Source organism: Dryas octopetala, chromosome 1 (genome assembly GCF_963921425.1).
Source record: "Dryas octopetala chromosome 1, drDryOcto1.1, whole genome shotgun sequence".
NCBI lineage: Eukaryota > Viridiplantae > Streptophyta > Magnoliopsida > Rosales > Rosaceae > Dryas > Dryas octopetala.
This window is the reverse complement of record NC_141366.1, coordinates 14,330,977-14,354,874: the sequence shown is the minus strand read 5'-3', so window position 1 is coordinate 14,354,874 and position 23,898 is coordinate 14,330,977. Positions and strand designations below refer to the sequence as shown.

The window sequence follows — 23,898 nt, the reverse complement described above, 5'->3', positions numbered from 1 at the left end:
GCCAGCAATTTGTTTCTGAAAAGTAATGCCAGCAACTCTTTGACTGGTTACCAAACTGTGTTACCAATTCGGCCAAGATACTCAGATACTGCTTTAATGATTTACCTAAAAGAAAAAAGGAATTGGTAAGATACTCAGATACTGCTTTAATGATTCACCTAAAGGAAAAAAATAATTGGTAAGATACTCAGATACTGCTTTAATGATTTACCTAAAAGAAAAAAGGATCATTTTTCATTTTAGGTAAATCATTGAAGCAGTATCTTGACAACCTAGTATTTACAAAACTTGATAAATATATATATCTTGAAAACACTTTATAAGTGTGACTACAACAGTCCCTAAATGCTTCATAGGCTGAGTAGTACCCTATAATGGCAGGAGTCCAACATGTTCTTGCCTTTCTTTACCTCCTCACAATCTCAGTATTTCATCTTACATATTCAAAACCAAATGGTTTTAGCCTAAGAATGATCCCTAGAGACTCCCCTGAATCTCCTCTATATCCTGGAAACCTCACCGCACTCGAACGAATTGAAAGACTGATTCGATTCTCGAAAGCTAGGGCTCGTTATTTGGAATTAAGATCGGCTCCAAATGCAACAATTGAACCAGAAAGTATAAGCCTCACTTTGCTCCGTGACAACTTTTTTTATATGGTGCAGGCAAGCATTGGCACCGCAGGCACACGTGTGTTCCTACTTTTGGACACTGGTGGTGGCCTCATTTGGACCCAATGCCAACCTTGTGTAAATTGTTATAGGCAAAGATTTCCCATCTATGACTCGGGGCAATCAAGGACATATCGAAAGCTTCCTTGCAGCCATCTTCTTTGCCAAGGTGGTCGTGCCCTATACCAATGTGTAAACAATGAGTGTGTCTACAACATTGGGTATGGGGGCGGGGCATCAACCCGAGGCATTGCTTCCTTCGAGACATTCACATTTATGACTTCTACGCGATTTGACAACCTAATCTTCGGTTGCTCCATCAATAATCAAAACATCCAATTTGCGAAAAATGGTGTCATTTCTGGGATCATGGGGTTGAGCTTTTCCCCAGATTCATTGGTGTCCCAATTGGCCGATGTGACCCAAAAACGTTTCTCATACTGCATGGTACCTTTCACCGAAGCCCAAATGGCTCCCGGCATAGTGAGATTTGGAAATGACATACCCTCACCAGCTGCAACCATTCACACAACTCCATTTGTGACACCACCTGGATCACATTACTTCCACTTGAACCTTTTGGACATAACTGTCGAGACCCGCCGAATCGGATTCCCACCTGGTACGTTCACGTATAGACAAGGTGGGACCGGTGGGTTCATCATAGACTCGGGCGCCCTAATCCCCCAACTTGATCAAAATGCCAATGGGCGCAACGCTTATAGGGAAGTGATGAAGGCATTTCAAAACCACTATGACTCTTTCCATCTTCAGAGGATTGGCAAAGTGCCTGAAGGGTTTGCATTGTGTTACAAATTTGCGCCGGGTTTTGATCAGTTTGCAACCTTGACATACCATTTGGAAGGAGGTGATTATGTTGTTGATGGAAAGTTTGTGAACTTCTATGAGAGGCAGGAAGGTTACTTCTGCGTGGCAATATTGCCTGGAAATGGGAAGAGCATACTTGGAGCTTGGCATCAGCAGAATATGAGGGTAACTCACAATGGCAACATCAATGCACTCCAGTTTTCTACTGAGATTTGTGCTCATGACCATCCTTGATTCTATTCCTCATACTTTAAATTGCAGTTTTGGCGAGTTAATTTGGTGTACTTGTGAAATTGAATTCTAAATAATTTACATGAAGGTCTTTAAACTAACTAGTTTTGCTTCTTCAATATATTGTTCAACATCTAATTCTTATATTGGAGAAAAGCGAGTGACTCGATTAGAGCATTAGTGTAATCCCACAGTGAAAAAACTTGCGAACAATATATCGATCTAAACTAAACCGTGCTAGCTAGAGAGTGAGCAACATTATTACAATACGTACGTACATGGCTTCAAATTAAAAGAAATAAACTCAAAATGCCCAGCCAAGAACCTCACTTATGCAACCAACTCACCTTCTTTGCCCATCCAAGTATCCAATCTCCAGCACCTTGAATCATGTGGATAACCTCTGAAGCATCACTCTCCAGCCAAAAACTTATTTTATAAGTTCAAACATCAAAATAAAAAATGCCTACATACAATAAAATAATGACAATAAAATTGATACTAATTAAATTTAATTCAATTATGTTCAAGTCTCTAAATGAATCCGATTAAAATTCGATCTGAATCTGATGCTAGTCTCGGATATGAATTGATGTGTTGAATCCAATAATCTGAATAAGATCCAAATTCGATAATCTGATTATAAATGAATTGAGAATTGAATTAAGGTAAATCTAATCCGAATCCGATTCGTTTTCAGAACTACTACTTGTGGCTCTCTCCCACCACTTAACTTGAAGAATGGCTTAGAGTCACAACGAGAGAACTGAGAAGTAAAGATACTGATATCTAGCATTTTGAATTAAATAATAGTATCTAGAATTTGAGATTGTATTACCAAATTTAGATACCAACTAATTCAATTAAAGAAAACCAATAGCTCGTGCACTTTCTTATACGACTATAAAAAAGAAGGCCAAAAACAAAAATGGATTACTAAGGTTATTCATTCCTGTCTAAGACAAATATGTTCATGGCTGCAACTCTACCATTTTCCATAACTCTTGTCATTGTTTCCATCTTAGCACTTCCCCATCTCCAAGTCTTGAGTAGTAGTATTTCAAAACCCAGTGGTTTCAGCCTAGAGCTCATCCACAGAGACTCTCCACATTCCCCTTTTTACCCGGGAAACTTGACCCAACTAGAGAGATTTCAAAGGCTCATAGAAATCTCCAAAAACCAAGTTGGCCATTTGCAGTCCATAAGAGAATTCCAATTACAAAAACACAACTCCACATATCATCCCACCATAATCAGCTCACTCATTTACCAACGCTTCCTCTACTTGGTGGCCTTAACCCTCGGCACTCCCCCGGTGCTCAACTACTTACTTTTGGACACCGGCAGCGACTTCATTTGGACACAATGCCAGCCCCTCGAGATCGGATTCCATCAAACACCTAAACTTTTCGACCCCCGGGGTTCAAGCACGTACCGAAAATTCCCCTGCAGCCAATGCGTCCATCCGGGTTTCCAATGCATCGGAGGCGAGTGTGTTTTTGCCACGAGATATATAACTGGTGCAAAGGCCAAAGGTATAGTCTCCGTGGACAGTTTTGGGTTCCTAACCCGCGTGAAGGGGCGTCAGCAAGTGAATAACATCATCTTTGGTTGTGCAAATCACAACACTGGCTTCACTACTTTCAGTGGTAGCATCACAGGGATTTTAGGCATGAACATGGGGACTTTTTCCTTAGTCACTCAGTTGGGGAACATAGCCAACAGAAGATTTTCACATTGCTTGTCTAGAGTCAGTGATCCAAACAGAGCCCCTACCTATCTAAGATTTGGCACTGACATTCCCACTAGAACAGGGCTCCAGTCCACTCCTCTCGTGCCATACCTGCCAATCCCCGGACAATTCGCGGTGAATCTGATTGACATCAGCATTGGGAACCGCCGGTTAGGATTTCCTCCAGGTACCTTTGCATTGAAGCCGGATGGAAAAGGTGGCTGCCTTGTGGATTCTGGGACTGCAGTGACTCACATGGTCAGAGGTCCTTATGAGGTGGTTAAGAATGCTGTGCTGGACTATTTTAGGCCCTTTGGACTCAGAAGAAAATCGTCTTCAGAAATCCCTTTCGATCTTTGTTATGAACTTCCAACAACTTTCAGGAACTTCCTGCGGATGACATTCCATTTTCAAGGTGCTGATCTCCATGTTAAAGAGGAGCATGCATTTTTTATTGCGAGGGAGCAGAGTGTTTTCTGCTTGGCAATGATGGAGGCAGAGAGGTTCACAACCTTGGGAGCTTTTCAACAGCAGAATACAAGGTTCATATATGATGTTGGCCAAAATATGCTCTCATTTGTTCCAGAGGATTGCACAGCTGAGAGAGCCTAATAATTTTCCCTTACATTTTCTCAAATAAAGAAAAGAAAAAAAGTTGAGTATTTGGTTAATCTATTACTCTATGTTCAAAATAAAATAAACCACCTTAAATGTCATTTCCATGTCTTCTTGTGAGCTTTTAGCTAGTGTTGTTCTTTAGCTTCATGAATATTATCACTTCTTCGTACCACTACAAAGCCTTGATTTTCAAGGCTGAAGGTCTCTAAGAAAGTATTACTCATTTCAAAATATCACAGAACAAACAATAAAACCCAACGTAAAAACTAGCAATAATAATAAATTGCATAGAAAATAGATTACAACACAAGACAACCCAAGCTCTTGAAGAATTTGGTCTCTTTGTTTCTTATATTTGTCTTTTGTGTACATTCATGTTATCAATTATTACTATATTAATTTGGTCAATTCTGCTTTTGCATATGTCAATCATGAAATGATCCATTTATCATATACGAGTATACGACAAGATCCTCTCCTTTTTTTCTTTTCTTTCCCTCTTTTCATATGGTTCATTTTTAATTAAGAAAGTATTCTTTTAAAGAGATAACCTCTTATTTTCCCAATTAAAATCCTAGCTAGATTTCTTGGCCCAAAAAAAAAAAATCCTAGCTAGATTTTCAAAAAGAACTCCGATTTAAGGATCCTTAGCTAAAATGGCCATGATTCAAGTTTGTTTAGCAACTCTCTTTCTTCATTTCGTTATGAACTTATGAACCTCTCCAATCCCACTGGTTTTAGCCTGAAATGACTAAAATATCCTCATACAGGGTTACTAACACATTAAAAAAGGTCTAAAAAGTTTTCATAAAATTTCCCCAAATTTACTAATCCAGATTCCAGAGGTCTTGAAACGACATGCCGTTTTATAAACGAGTAAGAAATATTTGTGTGCCGCGAGTTTTCCCAACGTTTTTCTTTCCGGCCTGAAGAGTTGTCTGTTTTCCCAGCGTTTTGCTGTCGTTGATCTTGACAGTCGACGCCCTTGCTTTATTTGAAGTAAATCGAAAATTCTGTTTTCGAATTCTGCTACGAAAAGCACTTCAAAGCAAGAAAAACACTTGGGATTTTGTTTCTGAGAAGAAAATGGGCGACAGAGACCGCGATTGGGATTTGCATCTGAGAACCTTATCAAACAGTGCCAGAGACTCCAACATCGCCAATGATCCTGCTTCCGATTCCTCTCTTCTCCAATCCGTGAGTCTCTCTCTCTCTCTCTCTCTCTCTCTCTTATCGTTCTTTTACTTTCTGTTTGTTTCCCGGGAAAAAGAACAGAACAGTAAGGAAAATCAAAAGCTGAGCTAGTGAGCTTAATTATGCACCACCAAACACACACACACACACCGAGAGACTTCCATTTTCTTTTTTCTAATTTTATTTTATTTTGTTTAATTTAATTTAATGCTTATTAGGTGAAGAAGCTATATGAACTGTGTAAAACTGAGAATTCAGAGGATTTGGTAGCTAGAATTTATCCGCAGATTAACAAGCTTTTTCAACGCTCGGTGGCCTCGCTGTCTCAATCTCGAACCTCCAATGGCCTTTTCTTGCTGGTTCGTTTTTTACCTTTTTTTACAAATTTATCCATATTTGTTGTGCTGCTATCGTAATTTGTTTATTATTTTATCTGGTTAATTATAATTATCTTTATTTTGTTTCCTTTCGTTTCATTGCTGAGAAAAGACTAGGAAATGAAAAAGCTAGAAAATGGATTGATATCAAGTAGTATTTTTAGAAGATACAGAAAATGGTATATGGGATGCTTACAAAAGCACCAGAAATAGGTATATGGGATGCTTAAGGTTTCATATCCTTTTGACTTTACCATGCTGAAGTATTCTGTGAGATGCATTTTGAATATAAACGGTAGCTCTGCTTTCTACTGTGGTTACTAAGGTCTGTGCTTTCCCTTGTGGGATGAGAAATAAATGCTTGTTCTCTGGGGCTTGCACTTTTTTGTAAGTAATAAAATGATGGGTTGTCTGAAGAAGTTTCATTAATTTAAGGGCAAAGGTTAAGAAAGTAAAAGAAAATCTCTTCTTTTGGTGTCTAGTAGATGTTGGTTTTCAGAAGTTTTGGCATTGGGCCATTGGCGGAATGGAGACAAGGCATGTGAGTGAAAAATAACCTTAGGAAATAATTCTCTAAATAAGTTAACTCTTACATTCTGTTACAGTGTAATAACTATTTTCAAGCTTCCTATCTGTGAAGTTTTTTTCTATTAATATATAAATATTATATTGACACAGCCATGGATTTGGTAAACTGTCGTATCCACCATCTCTCTCTTTCCTTTTCTTGGTGCTACCTTTTTCTTTCAAAGGGATGGGGTTGGGATGTATAATTACTTTATTTTAGTCTTCTAAAACAATTACTTTTTTTTTTCTTTTTTTCTAAGGATGTCCTTGCTTACATTTGCTTTCCTGATTTTTCTTTCAGGCCATTCTTCAATTTTATCTTGATTTTGGAGAGATGATTCTACATGATGCCGATCCCAATCTCAGAACGTTTTTCCGTTCATGCTTGAGCCGGTAAATGATGTACTTCATTTCAGATAAATATGTGATATTGAATTAAATTTTTTTCATTATCTATATTGACATTAGTAATTAGTTGTATAGTATATTGAATGGTATCTTTTGTAACCATTTGTTTGGATGTCACCAGAAGAAAAGAAAAGAAATTGCAGCAAGATTAACTCAAAAACTTATTTTGTTCTGGTAATTGGAATGCAAGATAAAATGGAAGAGAGGAAGGTTTTTATTTGTTACTTCATTGGTTTGAAACTTCCCCAACATGAAACCTGAGTCCCCTTGGTAGAGTCTCTTGCAAGCTCCAATACTAGGGTCAACTGCTGAGGGAGAGAAAGTGAAGAATGAAATACTTCTTGCACCTTGTCCTTCTTTACAAAACTTTGATCAACATGTTGTTCGCATATGCCAATTCTGATGATCACTCCAGACTTCCTTTTAACTCAATACTCTTGCATGGACTCATGTCAGAATGGAAAATACTCCAAATTGTGAGGACAGGTGGTCCATGCCTATCAAGTACTCTCTAGATTCTTTTGTACATTGGAAGAGGAAGTTATATATGTTAAAACTTCAAAATTTAAAGTGGTAACTAAAGTATCATCTGTAATACTTGGGATTTTTTGTGTTGAAATGAGCATTTGTTTTTTTCCTCATATTCTTACATTTCTTTATATAATATCTAACCACAATAAATGGTCATCACAAAAAATTTTTTTCTAATTTGGTTGCAGTGAGTTTGCAGATCCTGATGTTGCAGAAGCAACCGTTGACTTTCTCAATGTGAACAAGAAAAAGCTTTTAACTTCTTTCCCTACCTTACTGCCTCAGGTATGATTGAGATCTATTATGTTTGTAAGATAGTATGATATAGTACCTATTACCAAAGGCACGATATAGTCTTGAAGAGTCAATGAATTGATATTATGCAAAATATGTGGAGGGAATTGAGAAGAATGCTGCTGTTCTCACCCACCTTTTTTTCGTTTCTTTTATTCTGTGAGTAGCTTTTCATGTGATCCTTTTCGAAATCAGAATTATCAGACAGAATATTGTTGTCTTTTTTTATGGCCACTGACAGAATATTGTTGTCAATTAGCTTCATCATGTATGTCTCTAACATTAACAATGTGTATGCAGTTCTTTCCCTTGATGTTAAAGTTGATTGCATGGAATGGGGAAAAGTGAGTTCTGTACCTCTTTAGTGCTCAAAGATACATTTTTCTTATACCTTTATTTTTTTATTTTTTAATATTACATTTCATATAATATTTCCAAGTTGTCCTTTTTTATGGTACAGCTGACACATAGAAACAGGCACATGTGTGAATATGAATATTTGCAAATATATTATTAAGATTTTCTAATTGTCATTTAGATTTATAGTATATAACAATTAATTAGAGTCATTGTTCTTAATAGATGATTTTGATTTGATAAATTATCTAAATAAAGAGAACCAATAATTGTCATGTATGTGTTTGCCTCACAGATTAGAAAAATCATTTATGAAGGTTTTTCCAGGATTGATGTCCCCTGGGTCATTTCTTCCATTATTTCCATCTTTAGTGGACCTGCCAAGTGAGTGATTATTCAGCTTTCACATTTATCTTTTGTATTCCCCAATGTCAGATTATCTATTGGCTCATTTTACCTTACAGAGCTTATACTCTCGTGGGGTCCTGCATGCATGCATGTTTGTTTTTGTGTGTTGTTTTCTGTTTGCTGTGCTTTGTGGAGTTATTTGATCCTTTTATCTAAAACCATTCTTATCATTTATAAAAGTATTTACTACTTTTAAAAGAAAAAAAATGATTTAAGTATTTGTTCTGGCCATCATAGATAATTTTCTAGTTGTTAAACCAATATGTCAAGTGCAAGGTCCCACTGTTTAGCTTATAAAGGATGACGTTCTAATGCTGTTGAGGGTTTGCCCTCATACAATTAATCCTCCTCGCGAATGCACCAGTGAACTTATAACTGTATAAACATTTGGTTATTATGCTTGAGTGGAAAGGTGTAAAATGATGGGTTTATAGATTTTCTATTTCTTTCCAATCTCAATCATTTTCTTATAATATTTTTTACCACTTTTGTTCTTTCAAAGAATACGGCACTTTGGGATCAGTCTAGCCCTGTTATTTTTGGCTTGGTTGGGTGTGCTTTATGATGGATTGTTTTTCTTTTAGTTTTTTTCTTAAAGGGGCATGAGATTGATGATTTTTCATTTCAACTATGGTAGTTTTGGTAGTGGCATTGGAGAAGGTAGAAAGGAGCTCAGGATCACTAGTAGGAAACAGCATAGCTTCAATCCAGAAGAGTACGGCTCCTGAGGTTATTTTTTAGACTTTTTAAAATTGCATGAGTTTACTCAAAAAATTTATAAATAGTGCAACTGAGGATACACATTTGTATGTGGATGCAGATGCTGCTTGCACTAATGGATGAAGCTTATACTGGTTCAATGATTGGAGATGGTGGGGGAGACTCTGAATCAGAGGACAGCAATGCAATTGATGTTGTTGACCCTGTGTTCCTCGACTTTTTAAAGGATGAAAATGATGGCATTGCTGTAAGGATCCTTTTTTAGTTTTTAATCTCAATCCTATTTTGCATATTCTAGAGCTGAATACAGCTGGTTTAATGCCAGTGATACGATGTTTGACTTTGTTAGGATACAATGGAAACATAGATTTTTGTTATAGCAAAGGAACATTTCCCTTATTTGTATCTGCTTCTTACTTTCCTTTCATCTTAAGTGGAAGAATGGGATCAATGACATGCTTTTGAACCAGTGTTTCATGTGTCTTTTTATCATCTCAACCAAACACAAAAGCTAGATGACCACATAAAATCATAGCTTTCTTGTAATTACAAGAATTTGAGTAAAGTTGCGGATATGGTCTTTCACTGGTGGATTATGTTTTATTCCTTTAAGTAGGACTTTAATTTTTATGTTTCAGACCACCCAGAAATATCCAAATAAAGAATTACACATGTTTTTAAAAAACATTGGATAGTATTCTTATATGACAAAAAAAATGTTCAAAATTTCCTATTGAGAAAAGATGCTGAACTTTTATTTATGTTGTACTTCAGGAACGACACTGGACGTCTCCTGGGATGGCTGCAGCTTTACAGGCTGCAATTAATACCCCTCAATCTGATAGGCTGAAATATATACTCCACATGGCACCACGCCTGCTTGATGTGTATTTTGCTATAGCATTGCGTGATGTCAATAATTGTATGTTGATATAGCTCTGATTCTTCATTTGAGTTGGGTATAAATTTTCTTTTTCAGAAAACTTATTATTTGCAGAATGCTTGTATAGAAGGAAACTTATTTCATTTGGCTATTCTCATAAAGTATTCTTTATCTTATTCCAGCTTTGATCTGTGCATTGATTCCCCTGCTCATGTCTAGATATGCCACAATATTTCCCGAAAAAATATTTTCCTATGAGGTGCGTATGCCTTTAAATATTTTTCAACTTCCTTTGTTACTTACCATCCTTTGAATCCTTTCTCACTTTTGAATTATCATGATAAATTTCCAACTCATGCGTTTCCAAGAGATGGAGAATCTTATTTCTGAGAAATTATGCATTTCTGCAGGTTCGTAAGAGGCTTTTAGCATTCATGCTTGCCGCATTTCAGCGTTCTCCAGATTTTATTGCGCTTTTGAAGGTAGTCTTGCAAAAACAATATTGCTTCTGTCTTTATTATTGTTTCATTATTTCAACTTCCTCTGTTGTTTTTCAATCTATTAGCAACCATAGGCAAGATTCTCAAGTCTTGTAATTAGAATTCTAAAGAGTATAAACGAAGCAGACCAGATAGCAAGTTGTAGGGAAGGGATTTCAGTTCTTGTGGGTCTTAGTTCAAACCTTACAGTTTAAAGGGAAAAATTAGAAAAAGAATATACTAGATACATACCTTGTCGAAGACTCATTCTTGATTTTATTAATATAGTATATATATTATTGGTAAATATTTTTTCTTCTTTTTCTACTGTACTTCATTGAAAGAGTTGCAATTTCTTTTCAATCTTCTCAGAAGCCTATAATGGACAGGCTTGGAGAACCTTATGACAGCCCTGAAAAAGTCAGTTGTTTACTTCCCTGTTTGTTAAAGTTGATAGGTGTTGTTATTGTGTTGAATATGTTACAGTTTGCTTTTCCATAGGCAGAGTTGGCATTACAATTGTGTTGGGCCATTGGAGAGCATGGTGGGGGTGGAGGATCTCACAAAGATGCAGCTCGTGAGCTTTTTGAGGGTTTAGAGCTACTCCTTTACGAAAACCTTTCATCTAGGTACGCGATGATCTATATGTTAGATTTTCGTCTCATATATGTTCTTAGCAATGCCGACTTCCATTTTGCTGACTTTTTTCTTCCCTTTTTGTTTTCTTATGAAGTCGTCTAGGCATGCGGCAGGAGTCAGCCTTTAGCTCAGATAGCCAAACTTCCAGAAAGTCATCACAGTCGAGGCTTCTATGTTTTGTTGTTACTGCCATTGCAAAGCTGGCCACCAACCACCGTGAATTGCTGCCTAGGGCACGTGTTTCCTTGGGCAAGGTTTGATTGCCAGTTACCATAAGCTGTAACTATTTCCTTACCAGAGTAGTGCCTGTTTTTTTTTTCTGCTACAATTTTCTTTGCCAAAAATTTACATGGGGTGGAGATCATTTGCAGTATAATATACTGGGTGAATTTCTTCTCATCATCTCACAATTAGTGAATTGTTTTGCATCCCCAGGTAGCTCGGTCTCGAATATCAGATGTGAGGGTCTGGAGGCGGGCTCATGATTATTTGGGTTTAATGAATGAACCTGCAATTTCCTTGTCTGTTTTGGGGCCTTCACGACCTTCACATGGACAAATGCAGAACCCAGGTACTGTCAAGTGGAGTGATGGAGCAACAAAGATGATTGCACATATTCCATTTTATATTCTTGGTGAACAAGAAGGTCAGCATCTTTTATTCAACCTCTCATTTTATATGCTTGGTGACAAGAACTGTGATAACTATCTCACTTTTCTGTATCATCATGAGTCATTTTTAGTTGAAAGAATAAATGACAAGGGGAAAAAAAAAGAATAAAGGACATACCCACAAGTCTATATAGTCCACCTAAAACCATAATGTGCTGGGGTTATGAACTTATAATGTCATGATCTCCATGCAATTGTCGCATAAGAAAAATGAGCATAATTTTGCATAGCCACACTTGTTTTTCGAGAAGAGATAAGAAACATTAACAAAGAGAAATTGAATGAGTGCACTGCCTATCATCTTTGGCTCTATTATTTTGGCTCCTTGGGTCTGCTCCATTGTGCTATTGTGTCATTTCTTTGTTCTTTTTGTAATACATAGCCCTGCTTATGCCCTTAGATATTTCCCCGATGCTGATATGAACAAGATGTCTAGCTGACTAGTTCTGTCATTAATTTCAACTCTCAACTTCTTGCAGGTCCACCCTTTCATGATTTTCTGTTTTCAGATATTCTTCCAAGAAGATGAACGCGCCTTTTTCTGTGTATGGGATTTGTGAATTCTGTTGAGTCTGAATTTTCCAGATTTTCTAAGTTCTTTGCCATGTCACATGTGATTCCTTGTTTGTACATTATATTGTATAATGACTCTAGAAGTACTAAAACTTTGACAGGCAGTCTTCTTGTTGAGTTAAGTTATTATTTATTTATTGACAAATAAATTATTTCTATGATTTTTCGACTTTACGAGTTGATTTGCTAAAGCTTTGGGAAAATTTATGCATACCCGACTTCCACTCCCTTTTCCAAAAGGTCAAATTGGATATCTAACTATCTAAGTCCAATTTTTGTTATAATTTCCCATCCCACTCATGGGCTCCGTTGCTCCAATTAGATGTAAATTTAAAATTAAAGCTGCAGAAATAACATTAAAATAATGGTTAAACCACATATTAAACTTGTAATTTGGCATTTTCTATTCCCAAAAACTCATGCGCAAGGGTTTGAGTTCCTGCTGATCTTGTTCAAATGTTTAAAACTACATTGTTCTGTACTCTCATTTTTTTTAAAGAAGAGTTCTGTACTTTCATTTAGTTATTTTTCCATAATTATTAAACCCAAAACACTTAACCTATAAATACAACAGGATGTCATTTCGAATATAAGCACAATATTAGCAAAAAAAAAAAAAAAAAAAAAAAGAAGAAGCAGAGAATGAGGTTTCACAAGTACAAACTACTATTATATACAAAAAATTAAGTTGCGTTACATATAAATATATAATAGACTTAATAGTAGCTTCCAGGTCTAAACACCATATGGCCGGCTTAATTAAATACATAGTGAAAGATACAAGGACTGTTTATCAAGAGAAAATACACAGAGCTCACCATATATATATAATTATATATAGTTCAAGAGGACTTTTAATTACATATATATTTCAAGCGCTATACAACGCCAACATCTTAACCATTCCTGCATATCCATCTGGCTGCAATTGAGTACAACATATATATATAGGTTGTTAGATCAATAATATTAACGGTGATCAAGTGCATTGAATCCATAATATATCTACTATATATAATTATAAATTTTTAATTGCAATTATCTTTCCCATTTTCTTATTTAGTAGCTCTGATCTTCCCATGCCATTTTCCAAGAGCTAAATAATAAAGGATATGTAGGACAATTAATGTCATACAAAACTATATAATTGTCTCAGTGACATCTATTTATGCTTAATCAATTAAAACCCTAATTTGTACTGTGCAATCGATTTGTAAAACACAAGCAAAGTTCATAAATAAAGAGGAAATTAAAACATAACCTTGAAGAAAATCAGTCAGAAAACCAAAATATAGGATTAAAAAAAGAAAGAAGAAAACAGCACAAATCCAAAGCCAGCCAGTTGATCCAATGAAGCATTTGAAGTTTCTTCAATTCTACCATTCATAGACTAGCTTACAGATGATAAAAAAAAAAAAAAAAAAAAAAAAAAATTTAGGAATACTTAAATTATAAACAACCAAAAATAAATTGAAGCATATACAGTTGAGTAACTCACAAGTTAAATTACTGCTTTGTGGATTATTGGATATATACTATTGCCTCCCTGATTGAAATCACAGTCCCCGTAACAATATTGTGTATAATTTCTACTGATTGAGGAGGGATATATTCTTCACGACTTTCACCATTTTCATCAGTGATGTGGAAACCAAGAGTCAGAAGACTTCCACCATTTTCGTCCCGGGACATTGGCTTGTCAGGCAGAATGGTAAACCCCGAGGGCAAGATTGCCACTTCCTCGGGGTTTCCGGCACCGGTTAAGATCCCGGACATGGCGTACACATCAATCGGTGCATAAACTACGTATGAGCCTGTTGAATCGGTATAACTCTCTTGCAAGTACAATATTTCAATATTGCGCGTTTCAGCCTACATGCATATATCAGTCAAGCAGTTCTGTTAATAAAAGTGGAAGTCCATCCACTCAAAGCATTGCATCTTTAGAAGGGCTCCCGATCTTCTGTTACCATGTAGAATAAATTTAAGATCGAGTTTGTGAATAAAATGAAATGGATTTATAACATTTTTTTAGTGTTTATAATGGGCGTCACATTAATTTTAATACATAATTTATAGATTTATAATAGTTGATTAAGATTGAAATAAATAAAAAAAAATATTTTCTTTTTTAGAACAAATAAAAACAAGTATAATAGAGAATCCCAATACATTGAAAATGAAAAGAAAAGAAAATTACTGGACTATACATGCAACTCACATTTATGACTTTCATTATGGAAACACGATTTCCAGGATTATTGCCATTGATGATATAAGTAGCTTCTTCAACTTGATTTCCAAAAGAAAGGATATCCCACTGCATCGTACACACCACGTAAATGGAAAACATGATCTCAATTTGGATTAGAAGTTAATTAATGAAAGGATTAAAATTATTTTACCATCTTTATTAAGTAAAGGTCCTTAATTAATAAAATTGCCTATTAATTATCAGACAATATGATTAATAGTACTCCTTACCCTATTACAAGAAAACAATAAATTGCATAAAAACATAAAACTTTCTCCAAAGTGTGTTACTCAACTGCAAATTGATTAATGACGGTTTTAGATCGAGGAGTCAAAATCTAAGTTCCAATCCCAGCCAAAAAAATTTTAAGTTCCAATAATGATTCTATAACCTAAAGTAAGCAACCCGGCCTGTTAAGGAATAAAATAAAAATCTAATAAATAAGCTTCCGATCGAAGTATATATAGGAGCTTTTGGCAATGATCGATTGGCCTCATTGTTTTCACCTCATGTGTACGTTCTATGAAATATCACATACTACTCATCATTATATATATATACTTCATCAAAATATACATATATATATGTATCTATAATAAAAATTGAAGTGTACATAATAAATTACCTGGTATCGAGAGTTGCCATCACGAAGAAAAGTGAATACTTGGTTTCTTGTGGCTGGAAGGTGGATGGAAGTAACAAACACAAGCCTGGGACCAGGAGGCTTCCCAGGGTCATCCATAATATTGCTACTTTTAGTGGTGACCCTTATATCTTCTCCACCTGGTACAGGCAATGCCATCCATTTGTTTTCTATACATGCACTCATATCAATCAAGAAGCTTCTCATCATCCTCTCCGATAGCTTCAACAGGCTTCTTCTTCCAGCTTGCGATATCAACACTAAATTATCATCAAAACCAAAAACAGCTTACTTAATCATTGTGTGTTAGTCAAACCTATTGCATGTAGTTCAAGTTTTAGTCAATGCAAATTAAAGACATATATATATATATATATATATAATAGACTAGTTCATCAAAGGGGGATTCTAATTAAAGAGGCAACCCTCTTTTTTAAAAAAAGAAGAAAGGGACTCAATGTGACCGAGTCCCCCATTTAGAAATCAATTACGATCATAATATTTATGAGAAGCACTAAAACTATCATTATGGGGAGAATTACATCACTAAAAGATATTTAATTTGACTAAATTTTTTACAAGAATTATTCTCAAAAAAACCTAAAATACAGACGATATATTCGACTGATTAGAGCTAGGCCACAATGTAAGTTAGGCGCCAACAACGTTATCTCTTTCTTTTCTTCGAAAGAAAGATATCCTTTTATATATAGAAAGTTACTTACCCTATATATTTCAAGTATGATTGACTTAATCAAATTGCAAGGAACAAATTAATTGGAAAGTAATTATATACCGCCATCAACTATAAGAGCGCTTCCAGCCATCAAATTTGCTTGCCATTCTAAGTGTCGAAGTAAAGTGGCAACCCAACGCTTTGCGCTAAACGCAAAACCAGAACTCACCAGTGGCTCAAAAATATTGCGAGCCAGTCTATTATCAACTTCAGCATGCTCCACCCATATAACCTATCAAAAGGAATTGCATTAATATTGCTAAACGAAAAATGCGGTCAACTTAAGGAACAAATAATATTAGATATATCACATTTTTTGTACTACATTGCTACCAGTACGTACCGCATCTCATATCTCGAAGAAAATATAGATACAATACTAATGTGGTACAAATAGTTTTAATGAAAATATTTATATTATTTGGTCACCTTACAACATCCATTTGGCATTTCTTGAATCAAGCAGCCTGATGGTTGTCTTCGAAAATTTCTTGATGGAAATTGAAACAATTTTTCCAAGGATACATCAACAACTCCCCACATTCCTCTGTCCAGCTGCTTACAATACCTTGCAAAATAACTCTCTCTTGTTGGAACAAGTGGTGTAGGGGCATGAAACTCAGCTGTCATCTGGAAAATGACAATTAATTACTTGTGAATGTTAGTTATATGGTTCCATGATTGTATGTAATTGCATTTTGTCACATCATAATATATACTAATGTCAATCGCCTACACATTCACGCGCGAGTTACTGAATCTTACATTCACCAATCAACCGTTTATACTCGTGCAGATGATTGACACTTATAACAAAACTCTTTGTCCATTGATACCGACATAATAATTCAAAATTATGTGCATTACTAATTATAAATAAGGAAATATGACAAGGAGATCGAACATGAAGTCGAGGGGATATTATATTCAACAACCCATATTTCCTAGTACGCTACTAGCTAGCTAGCAATAATATATGGTTGATGTAGATGATACTCCTATAGCTATTCTCTTAATTATCTCATTATGATATATATGACTGCCAGTTGTTTATATTTGAGATTTAACATTGTTAATTAGTGCTTTCTTCTTAATAGAATTTTCTTGCTTCTAGCAATTATAAGAACACCATCTTTAATCAGTCGTAATCAAACTAGTTATGCGCTAAAGTAAATATATAAAACATATGAAATGCATGCAAAGAAGCTTGGAGCTGTAATTTGCTTAGGATACCCTATTACAAAATTTAAAGTATATAGACTGAAGTATAATAATGCCATTTATATTACCACTTGGAGGGCTCCATCATAATTTCCTTCCACTCCTGGAGACAATAATCCCACTACCGATGCTCTAGAGACAATATTGGAAAACACCATTGACCACTTCTTCTGATTATTATGAAACAAAATAAAAAACACAAATTATTAATATCAAATCCATAATTAGCACTACTTCAACAACAATTAATTGTTCAATCAAAGGACAACCTACCAAGTTCATCAACAGTTCAACAATGCTGGCTGCCTTCATTTTGACATAATTAATCTCTCTAGAAGCTTCAGCACTAACAGGCTTTTGTCCAAGTGCCTTTGGAAACATTGGCGTATTGTACTGATCGCTTCCCATTGAAAATTGATCTGAATGAATCATGTTGTCCAAGTTTGTCAGATCAGATGGAGACTCTCCCACCTCAACCATTCTAACTATCTCCATCAATGTGGCAGTGATGTGCCCAAACTCCCTCATGTACTCAATGCCACTTAGGACTTCAGTATTGCTTTCCATGTCAAGCTGCCACAGCGGTTCTCGAGCCAAAGCCAATTTTGTGAGCTCCGCCATTGCTTCAGAAGCCAGCTCTGTGATTTTCATTTTGTTGATCTCAGCACCTAATGAGACTGCCATGAATAATTCACTAGCTCTCTGAATGTTGCAGCTGGTTCCAAAATTCATGTATGGCCCCAAATCTGAGAGGTGCATTTGTGAAGATGATGAGGATAAGTCTTGAGGGGATGGAGTTGTGAGTGGAGGCAACCCCACATCTACTTCATATTGTGCATCATAGTCTATGAACTGTAATAAAATTAGCCAAATGGATAAAGACTGAGGTTATTAAGTACGTAATAAACAAAAATAATTAAAACTCAAAATTCCATGAGAAGATTGAGGTTGACATGACACAAATCAGAACAGATCAAAATGATCATGGAGAACTTCTACACCTAAAACCTTGATTACGTTATTAGGAACGAGAAAATAATGTATATGTATATATAGTTAACAGTATCCTAATTAATTTCTCACGTGCAGTCTTTTCCTACACGTGAAGAAGTAACAAACACCAATAGATAGAGAAACATATTTAGGTCAGCCCCACCATGCATCTTCAAGCTAATTATAAGTTTATAACAAACAAATGGGAAATGAAGATTGGAGTTAATTTCCGTACTCATCATCAATCCTTACAACTAGGGACCTGATATTATATTAGATCACAACTAAACCCAAATGCTTAAACTGTTAAAAATGGGTAGATGTATATCACACTAACAAATAGATAACATACTATATTGTCAAATTCTTCATCCTATAATCATAAGCAAAAAAGAACACAGACACAAGCTAGGGAAAGTAAAGCAACAAATATATATATATATATAAGGCCACATATTACATATACTACTGTACAAAGTCCCATATTATACTACTGTTAAAGGGCTAGCTCACTAATCCAGTAATATTCCCCATGAATTAACCAATTACCTTCTCCAAATCCATACTGTGATCTAACCCTAATTCGCCTCTATCCTCCAGCACACCGAAGATGAACGGCCGGGGATCAATCAATTCTTCTTCATTTGGGCATTCACACAAATGAAACAAACCTCAACCCTTTGTTAGGTTAACTGAAGCCCTAGCTTTGGTAACCCTTCGTCGTGCTCGATCTTTCACAGTGAATGAAGAGGTATATTAGATCATCCTGGGAAAATGGGCTGTTAGGGACAGTGCGTGCCAGGTGAAAAGGAACAAGTACGTGGAAGCTGACTTGGCTGACTCTGTTGCTTCACTCTGATTGATTGGTTCGGATTTTTGGAGCCAAATTTTGCTCTAGCTCTCGTTATTCACTTCATCAGAGTGCTGGCTACAGGTGCAATTTGATTGTGGAAGACTCATAGTTTAACTGAAAAAGGCATGTAATTCACGTGACACCTAATTGGACTGGAACACGTCATCATTCAATTATCATATATCAAGTGATAATTTGATACAAACATTATAAAAACAAAAACACTATACTTATAAAAAAAAGAATAATGCTATACTTACCACATTCTTATACCACATTTTTATACCATCTGACGTGTCATTACTTTATTGGACAAAGTTTTTCTTTTCCTTTTTTGGTTTTTATTTTTATTTTTTAGTATCCAATATATGAATGTCATGTAAGTTGCCATATAAGATGGTATGAAATTGTGGTATAAAAATATGGTAAGTGTAGCATTATTGTAAAAAAAACTATAAAAACAAAAAGAACACAAGCCCACAAATATGTAAGAGGGATGTAACTGTTGTTCAAGTCACTAAGCTCAATCTTAAAAAAACCCTAGCCGCCACCCCCAAATACTCTCCTCTCTCCTCAACCTTATCTCTCTCAGCCTAGTATTTCCAAGGGTCGGGGCGGTGGCTTCTGTGTTCCTCACACGCCTGCTACTCCTAACCCCGCCTCTTTTTTCTCATTCTTTTTCTTTTGTTGTTTTGGTTGGTACTATAGGATACTCTAGCTCCTCCCTCTTTGTGAGAGTTTTTTCATCTCTCTTTGTGAGAGCTTTTTCATCTCTCCATGTGAGAGTTTTTTCATTTCAATAAATGAGAGCTTTTCTGATCGCTCTAGTTTAGTCTATTTGTGGCGTTGTGCGCAGTCTATGTGTTGTGCGACATCGGATCATGCTTTAACGACGCTTAGTTGCTCTCTGGAGATCTTTCTTCCAGTTTGTCTCTCGTTCTCGTCACAAGGAGTTGAGATATCACTTTGCTTGCTGGTACCGATCCTACCAGTTATTACTGCCCGATCTGCCACCTTGATCTACTATCAGACACGATTTAGAGATGTTGGTTGGATTGTGGAACTAAACGCGACTAATTCGCCAATTTTCATGGTGCCTCGTTGGCACTGTTTGGCGGCTGTAATGTCGGCATCGTGTCGACATTTCGAGATCGGGCTCTTATTTCGTTGTAAGCGTTTAGCTTGTTTGCTCTATTATTGTAAGGCTTCTTGCCATAACTTTGTATATATTTTCTATGCCTTTTTGTCTATTTTAATGCAATGTTATTGCTTTCTCAAAAAAAAAAAAAAAAGTCACTAAGCTCTTATTAATTAATATCTTCTCTAAATTCATTTTGGAACCAAATTCTAATTTGCTTATATCGAGAGAGGTACAAAGCTCAGTTTGGCTCATAGCCCGAACCCATTTTGTTCGTGCTCTACTTGTGGCAGGCCTAGCTTAATTAATCCAATTTAATTATTTTTAACTACAAGCTCAGCCCGGCCCACAACACGAACTCATTTTGTTTGTGCTCTACTCGTGGCGGGCCTTAAACGGGCTGCTTGATTACCCTTTTAAGTAAATTGTATGTATTTAAAATAAATTATTTAACGTGGAGCACAAATCTAGGTTCTTTTAGCCTCTAACAACACAAATCTAGTGTCACTTAAACAATAAAATTATAACTATTAAAAATGAGAATTAAATACATTTAATAATAAAATATAATTTTTTTAATTATGAGACATAAACTTAATAAATTAACAAAACCAATAATAAAATGAGAGAAACTTAACTAAAATTTTATTTCTAATATTATTTAAAAACTATATATTTTCAAAATCAAGTTTATTAATGAATTTTCTTGGATTTCTCACTTAATTTAAATTAATTAATGGCCCTTCTTTGGGTTTCATACTTGTATGTTAAATAAGACTTTCATCATAGTTAGCCTCATTGTGCAAGTGGCATTGGATGGTGAATGAATGTTCTCGGACCAACAAAAAAAAATGGTTGCAGGTTCAAACCCCATCAAGGGTTCAGGCCCGCTCGAACCATGATGGGCTCAGACCCTTCCGACCCATGATAGGCTCAAACCCACCCGACCTTAGAGGCTCAAAATTAAGCCTTAGCCCGATGAGGCTCTCCACTCATTACCAATTGATTTATGTACAACTGGTTCACCCATGTGTTAGGTAGTGTGACCACACAAGCTCCACGTCATTCAAAATGTTGTCTACATGTTTAGCTTAAGTTATGCCAAACGTGAGGAAATCGATTTATGAAAATGTAAAATGTTGCCCCACTTTAGAAATTTATAGCCTTTAAGTGTTTATTAGGAATTTGGGCTTATCCACCCATTTGCACAAATATGTAAGAACATTGTTCACTGATTCCCATTAATTAATTTCATTCGCACTACTTGAAGTTGCACCCACACTCCCACAAAACTGAAGAAATTAACAAAATCCTAAAGCCATCAAAGTAATGCCTGAAATTAAAAAAAAATTAAAAAAATGAAGCCATAAAAGTATCAAAAGAGAAAAGGCCGGAGAAGCAATGCATGCCTCTTTAATTATATATTAACAGTACTTCAACATGTTGGCTGATGCTTTTCTCTGATTGGTTAGGATTTTGGAGCCAAATTTTTCTCTAGCTCTCATAATTTACTTCATGAGAGTGCAGGTTTCAGGTGCAATTTGATTGTGGGAGAGTGATAGTCTAATCGAAAAAGGCATGTAATTCACGTGACACCTAATTGGCCGGAGTGGGACACATCACCATTATATTTTCTATTTTTCTTGTTTCTTTTTTTTGTTTGAAGGTTTAAATTTGATGGCAGATATCAAGTGATACTTATATGGATAGTTCCATTTGAAAAAAAAAACAAAAAACAAAAACCAAAAAGAACACGAGCCGACTTGATATATAAAAAATAAAAATAAAAAACAGACACAAGCCCACACCTATATAAGAGCATTGTAACAATTGTTAAAGTCACTAACCCCCATTAATTAATTCTTATCCAAATCCATATCGGAGTCTAACCTTAATTCGCCTCTATCTAGAGGTGTAGAACAGGTCGATGCAACTCATTTAAGACGAGCTCAATAGTGCTTATTGTGCTTGGGCTAGTCCATTTAATAATTGGGATGGCCGGGTCTAATCCAATTATTTAAAACCGTAAGCTAGTCCCAACCCTTGGTTTCGAACCCACTCGGGTTCGTGCCGTGCTCATGTTGGACCTTAATGTGGCATTGATGCTTCCCAAACTCTTTCATGTACTCAATGATAGAATTTGAGTGTTGCTTTCCATGTCAGGCTACTAGAGAGGTTCCTAAGCCAAAGCCAATTTTGTGCGCTCCTCCTTTGCTTCAAAACCTATTTTCATTTTATTGATCTCTGTATAATGAGACTGCCATGAGTAGGTCACTGGCTCTCTGAATGTTGTTGGTTCCAAATTAAACTCATTTATGTCCCCAAATTTGAGAGGTGCACTTGTGATGATGATAATGAGTCTTTGTGGGGATGGAGTTGTGAGTGGAGGAGGTAACCCCGCAGCTCCTTCATATTGTGACTAATAATCTATGAACTGTAATTAAAGCCAAAAGGATCGACATGACACAAAATCAAAGCAGCTCAAAATGATGATGGACAACCTCTAAACCTAAAACCTTAATTAAGTTATTAGGGACGAGTCAATAATGTATAGCTAACAATATCATTTCTCACGTGCAGTCTTATCCTATGAGGGAGCTAGCTAGGCAAATACAAATAGAAAGAGAAACAATACTTTATAGGTTAGCCCAATCTTGCATCTTACAAATTCTAACAAACAAATGGAGAATGAAAATTGGAGTTTTCGAACTTACCAAAAACCCTTACAATTAGAGATATGATATTATATTAGACTACCACTAGACTCAAAGCTTAAACTATCAAAAATGGGTAGATGCATGCATAACACATCCACAAGGAAAAATAAACCCACAATTATATACGAACGATGTAATACACACTATTGTTGAAGTCACAAAGCCCGATTAACCATTACCTTCTCCAAAACCATACTAGGATCTAACCCTAATTCGCCTTTATCCTTCATCGCACCTACTGGAAGCAATATACACTCCTACAAAACTGAAGAAATCAAAACCTAAACCCATTAGAATCATAAACGTACACATCAAAGTAATACCATCATAAAAAATAAAATAGAGAGAAACAGAAGAAATCCATGCCTTGATCTTTGATTATATATGTCCCTAGCTTAATGCAAAAAAATAAAGAACTTGCTTCTAAATGGGTTAAAGCTCACGATTAGTTTGTGTTTTGCTTCAAAATTCTCAGAATTGCTCAAGTTTTCCAGATAATCACCAATTTACTCCAGTACTCCACTACTGCTCAAAGCATGAGTTGACGAGCAGATCAGTCCTCTTCCGGTCATTTTTGTCTGTAATATGCACATACATATATACCTAACCATGTCAAATATATCAATCAACCCATGATTTTAAATCTACAAAATTAGATTAAGCTTGAAAAAAATTTTCTATAAAGTGGGAAGGAAACATATTTCAAGAATTAATCAGGATAAATAAGAAAATAATACTTATGATAGTGATGAGTGAAACTGCAGCAAGATCTCTCTCAATCTTTCTATGAAAGAGGTTGGTTTATTAGCCTATTAGGTCATAGTGTGGAGTGACTTGACCTCTTGGTACAATGCCAGGAGAAAACTGTAACTGATGAACAAGTGGAAAGCTGACGACTGCTTCATTCTGATTGGTTTAGAATTTTTGGAGCCAGATTTTTCTCACTCTCGATAATTCTCACTTCATGAGAGTGCATGATTCAGCCTTCAGGTGCAATGTGATTTTGGGAAAGTGATAAGCTATCTCACTGGAAATGGCATGGAATTCACATAAGACTTGATTGGAGTGGGCAAACATCATCGTTTTCTTTTCTATTTTGTTGCTTTTTTTCATTTTTGGAAGTTTGTATTAGATATAAAGGTGTCGAATGAGTTAGGCCGAT

General features: G+C 35.7%; 4 protein-coding genes across 5 annotated transcripts; 3 read left to right on the top strand and 1 right to left on the bottom strand.

The window, feature by feature from the left end:
• The first annotated feature begins 374 nt into the window (after positions 1-374).
• Positions 375-1,733, top strand: LOC147298239 (aspartic proteinase nepenthesin-1-like). Its single transcript, XM_086246477.1, has one exon. The coding sequence runs from the start codon at positions 375-377 to the stop codon at positions 1,731-1,733; it is 1,359 nt and encodes a 452-aa protein (XP_086102603.1).
• A 970-nt stretch (positions 1,734-2,703) lies between these two features.
• On the top strand, positions 2,704-4,074 carry LOC147298238 (aspartic proteinase nepenthesin-1-like). Its single transcript, XM_086246382.1, has one exon. The coding sequence runs from the start codon at positions 2,704-2,706 to the stop codon at positions 4,072-4,074; it is 1,371 nt and encodes a 456-aa protein (XP_086102508.1).
• Positions 4,075-4,997: 923 nt separating this feature from the next.
• LOC147298237 (AP-5 complex subunit zeta-1) lies at positions 4,998-12,344 on the top strand. 2 transcript variants are annotated; one of them, XM_086246877.1, is made up of 16 exons: positions 4,998-5,277; positions 5,493-5,633; positions 6,520-6,611; positions 7,346-7,442; positions 7,752-7,795; positions 8,104-8,192; positions 8,854-8,945; positions 9,037-9,183; positions 9,711-9,858; positions 10,002-10,078; positions 10,230-10,301; positions 10,671-10,718; positions 10,800-10,927; positions 11,032-11,191; positions 11,373-11,583; positions 12,088-12,344. In XM_086246877.1, the coding sequence occupies exons 1-16, from the start codon at positions 5,167-5,169 to the stop codon at positions 12,135-12,137; spliced, it is 1,707 nt and encodes a 568-aa protein (XP_086103003.1). In that variant the 5' UTR covers positions 4,998-5,166; the 3' UTR covers positions 12,138-12,344. The 2 variants fall into 2 exon arrangements, with proteins under 2 accessions (XP_086103003.1, XP_086103011.1); XM_086246885.1 differs by lacking the exon at positions 12,088-12,344 and having other exon boundaries at positions 11,032-11,216; positions 11,373-11,509.
• Positions 12,345-13,702: 1,358 nt separating this feature from the next.
• LOC147298236 (homeobox-leucine zipper protein PROTODERMAL FACTOR 2-like) lies at positions 13,703-23,308 on the bottom strand. Its single transcript, XM_086246289.1, has 9 exons — positions 23,255-23,308; positions 22,916-22,993; positions 17,309-17,887; positions 17,104-17,205; positions 16,244-16,444; positions 15,875-16,046; positions 15,061-15,338; positions 14,412-14,501; positions 13,703-14,053 (listed from the first exon to the last, which is right to left on the bottom strand). The coding sequence occupies exons 1-9, from the start codon at positions 23,306-23,308 to the stop codon at positions 13,703-13,705; spliced, it is 1,905 nt and encodes a 634-aa protein (XP_086102415.1).
• Between the last annotated feature and the right edge of the window lie 590 nt (positions 23,309-23,898).

Coding starts and splice junctions, on each gene's coding strand:
- LOC147298237 (XM_086246877.1), top strand. CDS start 5,167: ATGGGCGACAGAGACCGCGATTGGGATTTGCATCTGAGAACCTTATCA. Junction 6,612..7,345: donor TTCCGTTCATGCTTGAGCCG/GTAAATGATGTA, acceptor ATTTGGTTGCAG/TGAGTTTGCAGATCCTGATG. Junction 9,184..9,710: donor ATGAAAATGATGGCATTGCT/GTAAGGATCCTT, acceptor GTTGTACTTCAG/GAACGACACTGGACGTCTCC.
- LOC147298236 (XM_086246289.1), bottom strand. CDS start 23,308: ATGACCGGAAGAGGACTGATCTGCTCGTCAACTCATGCTTTGAGCAGT. Junction 22,994..23,254: donor ATGCTTTGAGCAGTAGTGGA/GTACTGGAGTAA, acceptor TCAGTTTTGTAG/GAGTGTATATTGCTTCCAGT. Junction 17,888..22,915: donor CTAGTATGGTTTTGGAGAAG/GTAATGGTTAAT, acceptor ATTTTATTACAG/TTCATAGACTATGATGCACA.
- LOC147298238 (XM_086246382.1), top strand. CDS start 2,704: ATGGCTGCAACTCTACCATTTTCCATAACTCTTGTCATTGTTTCCATC.
- LOC147298239 (XM_086246477.1), top strand. CDS start 375: ATGGCAGGAGTCCAACATGTTCTTGCCTTTCTTTACCTCCTCACAATC.